The sequence below is a fragment of the Nicotiana sylvestris genome, chromosome 8 (assembly GCF_000393655.2).
Source record: "Nicotiana sylvestris chromosome 8, ASM39365v2, whole genome shotgun sequence".
NCBI lineage: Eukaryota > Viridiplantae > Streptophyta > Magnoliopsida > Solanales > Solanaceae > Nicotiana > Nicotiana sylvestris.
This window is the reverse complement of record NC_091064.1, coordinates 214,526,838-214,532,493: the sequence shown is the minus strand read 5'-3', so window position 1 is coordinate 214,532,493 and position 5,656 is coordinate 214,526,838. Positions and strand designations below refer to the sequence as shown.

Sequence of the window (5,656 nt, the reverse complement as noted above, 5' to 3'; positions counted from 1 at the left end):
TTGACATATGTTCTTCCTGCAATTTTTGAAGTAGAATAGTGCAATATTCTCCTTTTTTTTAACTGCAATTTCGTTATAACAAATGCATCCATCTATAAATTTCCAAACAAGGAAAAGCAAAAACAAAGCCATCTGATGAATTGACGAGTAAATAGATCAGACCCGTACACGACCGTTACTCTGTAGCAATAGTGAATCGAATTGCTCCCGTCAACTCTTGGAGTACCATAGTATGTCGGGAATAAGGAGAGACATATTGAGCGTAATGCTATCAATACAATGTCAAACCAAAAACAACTGAACTAAAGGAACACCTTAGATATTGAAACATTATATTGTAGCTATGAACGATTTGGCACAACATTCATCTGTGGCATAATTAATTAGAGATATCCTATTCCTGTAGCAGCCAGAGCCAAGAATTATACAATGATACATTGCAAAACTGTGCTACAATAAATTTACAATAAAATAAACATTATTATCAAAGCTCTTTACAGGATTTTTATCTGTAAGACTGTAAGTATATATGATTTACATGTCTCATTAACCAAACAAGAGAGACATATTTGGTTATCTTCACTCTGCTGATTTGCTTTTACTAAAGCATGATCTTGACCAGCAACTAGATAATAATCCTTTCTTTTTCCTGCATTGAAGGGCAACAATCATGTCTTAGGCTTAGACCAAAACACAATTTTTAGCTTAAAATAACAGAAGGGGAGACTTGTCGTAACCAGTTACTGTCATGTCCACCAGAAGGTTATAGGTTCGAGCTGTGGAAACAACCTCTTGCAGAAATGCAGGGTAAGGCTGCATGCAATAGATTTTTATGGTCCGGTCCTTTCCTGGACTCCGCGCATAGCGAGAGCTTAGTGCACCGGGTTGCCCTTAATATTCTTTTAAATTCTTTTCAAAACTGCATTCTGCTAACTTTCCAAGGCTCTCAACAATGGTCTTATGAAATCTAATTCATAAGGAAAAAACATTAACATGTACAGAATCTGTTTAAGTAATCACTCTCATTAAATTCTTTTCTATTACTGCATTCTGCAAACTTTACTAGACTTCCAATATTGGACTATCCAAATCTAATTATTAAGTGAAAACATTGGAAAATATTTAATAGCTTTCCATTAAAGAAACAGCTAATTTTATTGAATCCCCAAAAAAAAATAATTCTTTTTTCTGTTCTGTTTGTCCTAATATACAAACACAAGTCTCCAAAATCTCACTAGTCAATGACTAGTTCAATTTTCCTAGAAATCAGGAACACATAAAGTAAAAAATAACCACAAAAAAAGAGGCAGTGCAGTGCACTAAGCTCTCGCTATGCGGGGAGTCCGGGGAAGGGCCGGACCACAAGGGTCTATTATACACAACCTTACCCTGCATTTCTGCCGGAGGTTGTTTCCACGACGAGAAGATAAAAGGATTCATACATTGATCATCAAGAGATAAATTCTAAAGCTAATGTGGATCTTCAAAATGCGGCTGCACCCGTATCGTATCCTTGAAATGCATTACTTTTGGAGAATCCAATACACAACGGTCGGCATTTTTGAAGGATCCGAAAAGCACAGTTCTAAGTACCCTAAATTGTGATCTTATTACTGATATTATACTAAGTTATTCAGCAAAATAAATTTCAAGAATCTTACTAAGTCCAATCTCTTGTTCAAATGCTAAAAAAAAGATCAAGAATTAATTCAATAGAGAAATTCATAAATTGAATATACCTGTATTTACTTTTTCTGCTACCACTGCTGCCACTGCTACCACTTCTGTCAGTACTTTCACTATTACTGCTGCCTGTTCTACTACTATCACTCTCACTTGAACAAGAAAATCTCCTTTTCCACCAATCTTTTTCCACATTTTTTGAAGATTTTACTGACCCTTCTGGCTTAGGTGAAACTTTAGTATTAGTTGTTTTTGGTGAATTCTTCAAATTCTTCTTCTTTGACTCCAAAGAAATTGGAAAAAACATCTTTAGAAAAAGGCTCTGATTTTCAAAACTCTCACTTGTAATCATCTTCCCTTTCTTATTTTTATTACTATTACTCTCTTGCCTTTGTATGCTCTTCACCCTTTGTTGTACAACTTCTTGTTCTGGACTAGTTGTACTAGTAAAATTTTCCTCCACTTTATTTATTAAGCATTCTTCTTGATCAGATTCCAAGACTCTATTTTGCTCAACAAGATCCTTAAGAGACAACTCATAACAAGATTCAGGCATGTTTTTGACCATTTCCATAAGTTCAAATTGGCCTTTAGCTATAGCTAAAGCTCTAGAGCTAGTTGAATTTGACCGATAATTTGTCGAAATTTGATGGCTATTTTTCCATAAGGGTGGTGAAGAAACACCAGATTTATCACCATAATCAACATGGTTTAAACTTTCTTGAACTCTAAATCGGACACTTTCAACTTCATTTCTAGGCAAATTTCTAAGGTTATAACTGTAATCTGAGGTTGTAACAGGATCAAGAATTGGGATATGATCATTGGGTTTTTGGTTTCTTGGATTAAACATGGCTATTAGATGAAGGGAGTATTTTTTGTGGGGAGAGGAAAAGAGGGGAAGAATGAGGAAAAATATGTGGTGCGATGTGTGTATGAAGAAGAGGAAGTAGTGATGGCATTGTCATAAATGTATTTATTTTTTAGGTCTATTACACACTTCCCATTCAAAATAATAGGAAAGTTCCTTTTTAATTGTGCCTTGCCTTTTGTATGTTGTTAGGCATCCTATAGGAAAAGAAAAAATACAAACAATAAATTACCATATTGAATCCATCCTATCCATGTATAAATGTTATTTCTTCCTATTTTTATTATCTGTCTTTTAAGATTACGTGTATCCTTTTAAAAAGACATAAACTGCCTTAATTATAAAAATATTTGTGCAAATTACAAGTTATTTTTTTTTATACTCTCTTCGGTCCACTTTAAGTAATTTTTTGGCCTATTTTTTGTGGTCCATTTTAATTTTTTCAAATATCAAGAAGGAATAAACTTCTTCTTTTCAAAGTTTCCATTGGAGTTAAGAGCTTAGGAGTAGTTTGTTATATTTCTAATGAACAAATTAAGATTAATATAGTCAATTTCATTGTTAATTAATGCTAAAAAGTGAATTCATTAATATATGTAAAAAGAGCCAAAAAAATCATTTAAAGTAATCCGGAGGGAGTAATGTTTTGGTTAATTAATAGTCCACTAATTAATACATTAAGGATAGATTGAGAAAAAAGTATTAATACTTCCTCCATCCCAAAATAAGTGCCACTTTTAGCTTTTTGAAAGTCAATTTTACTAATCTTCGAAGTTAAATTGGACAAAATTAACTTAATATTTTAAAATTAAATTAATAGATACAAAAAAATATGCGAAAAGTACTATAAGTTGTAATTCTTCTTATATCAATATGATAAAAAAAAATCTATTCTCAAATATTAATGAAAGTTCACATAATTTGAGTCTCGGGAAATAAAAAGTGACACATAATTTGAGACAAGAAAGTATGTTAATTATTAATAAATCTAATTTGTCAAAACAATTAATATTTGGGAGCGGAAATAGTAAAGCACTATGCGCCATAAAATATGGAAAGAAAATGGAAAGAGAAAAAAAGAAAGTCAAGAGTTTCTAGATGGGTGAGCGTAGGGGCGTATTGTTTTCCTTATTTTCCCTTATTTTTGTCTCACTCTGGGGCATTGATTTTTAGCATTTGGTCGTTGCATTTTTCTATTGAATCAAAAGACTCTCTTGTCCCTTTTCATACGTACATCTGACAAATAGACAAAATTATTTAGAAGAAAATGAACAAATGAAGGAGTTAAAGAATCAATTCACGACAATTTATGACTTTATTATGGATAAAATTGATTAATAAGAAAAGATAACTTAATAGTTGTCCTATTTTTCATTGCTTTTCTTCTTGATTCTTAAATTCAAAGGACTTTGCAAAAGAAAGAAAAAAAAACGTGTCTTTTATGGTTCTTGCCAAATGAAACCGGGTAGGAAACAAAATAAAGAAAACATATTTTGAACAATTTTTTATATTTTAAGAAAAGGATATATTCCCTTTAGATTATCTAGTACATTGTATTTTTCTTCAACGACTATTTATGTTTCATAAAGTTTAATGTATCAGCGTAAAAAAAAAAATTAATATTTTTTGTTGGTTTGTCTTTTTGCCTTGAAAGAAAAAACACATCGCGCATGTCAAACAAAGTGATAAATAAATATCAACGTTTCTCCTAAATATATATTTAGGAGTAGAGAAGGCTCAAGAAAGGAAAAAACAATTGGCGAGAATTAAATTATGCCCATCTAAAACACAAGGCAACAATATTATTACTTATCACTCAATAATTAGCATTTTGGCAGTTAAAGATATTGAAAATTATTCAAAATAAATAGGAGTAGTTGATTTTGCCACTTTAGCAATTGTAGTTCTTTTGTAGCTATCACTAATTTTATTCTATGCAATAACCGGAAAATAATTCTAGATTGTATTAATAATGCATGAATTGATATTTCTCATCAATATGCTAAAAATCTATATAGACATGGTACTGACAACGAAAGTATAATTAAACAATTAAGATATTGATGACAACTATACATAATATCACAATCAAATAATAATGAAAATATGTCTTGTTACAAATTCTTTTTAACCATTCAGTGTTCAATGTACATGATCCTTTTAATCTGAATTTACGTCAAATAAGCACATTGATGATTAAAAAAATATTACATAACAAAAATTGTCTTCACAACTTACAACACATTAAACATTAATTTTTCATATGCAAAATCAAATTATGACTTTTAGGGTTAGTGGAAAATCAATTGTGACAGTGACAACCTCTATAGACGTTTGTAGCTTCATTAGAAAGGAATTTTTTTTTTCTATAATAAAATTTTATTCATTTCTCATATAAACCCTGGTGTGAAGTCTAAACTCTTAACATGAATTTTGAAATTTTAAAAATTAGTGGTCAAAAGGGATGACTCGTAACTTGCTTGTCTTAATCAAACCCTAAGATTTAACTAACCAAATAGATCACGATACCGTGCTATACCTAGTGTTTTAAAAAGGGTTTTACATATGGCTCAACGAGGCGTAAGTCCTGAGGTACGGGATTTATTTAATTTTTAATATTTTATAAAATAATATAATTACAGTAAATATTTTTAAGTAGCTAAAAGTGCATAATTTTTTTAAAACAACTATAAATAAGTATAAGTATATATATATATATATATATATATATATATATACTGCAATTTGAACTTTGAACTTGCTGCTATAAAGTAGAATATACTTTTCTTTATATTTACAAAAAAAATGATTGTTCGTTGCTTTTTAAAGATAGTAGTAAACTGGTGGACAACATAAAAGAATTGGAAAGACTATAAATTAGGGCTTCTAGAAATAAAAAAAGGTCTTGACTTTTAAATTTGATATTTCAATTCCTTTTTAAAACTTTTGAGTAATTACAAGCTCACTTTGAGAATTTGGGTATTATATTAAAGACTTATTCAGCAAATTTTATTTTAATTTAAAGAAGTCTCTTGCCCCCCCCCTCTCCAACCCCCCCACACACTATCGCTTCGGGAGATTTTTGGTGCGCCTTGTCTAGGG

The 5,656-nt window shown here is 30.7% G+C and overlaps 1 protein-coding gene across 1 annotated transcript; it reads right to left on the bottom strand.

Annotated features, from left to right (window-relative positions):
• Positions 1-303: 303 nt before the first annotated feature.
• Positions 304-2,630, bottom strand: LOC104211119 (uncharacterized). Its single transcript, XM_009760118.2, has 2 exons — positions 1,740-2,630; positions 304-649 (listed from the first exon to the last, which is right to left on the bottom strand). Exons 1-2 carry the CDS (start codon positions 2,534-2,536, stop codon positions 580-582), a joined length of 867 nt encoding a protein of 288 aa, XP_009758420.1. The 5' UTR covers positions 2,537-2,630; the 3' UTR covers positions 304-579.
• Between the last annotated feature and the right edge of the window lie 3,026 nt (positions 2,631-5,656).

What these genes read in the sequence shown, in the direction of transcription:
- LOC104211119 (XM_009760118.2), bottom strand. Translation starts at nt 2,536, where the DNA reads ATGTTTAATCCAAGAAACCAAAAACCCAATGATCATATCCCAATTCTT. An exon ending in AGCAGAAAAAGTAAATACAG is followed by an intron (nt 650 to 1,739) that starts GTATATTCAATT and finishes CCTTCAATGCAG; the next exon opens with GAAAAAGAAAGGATTATTAT.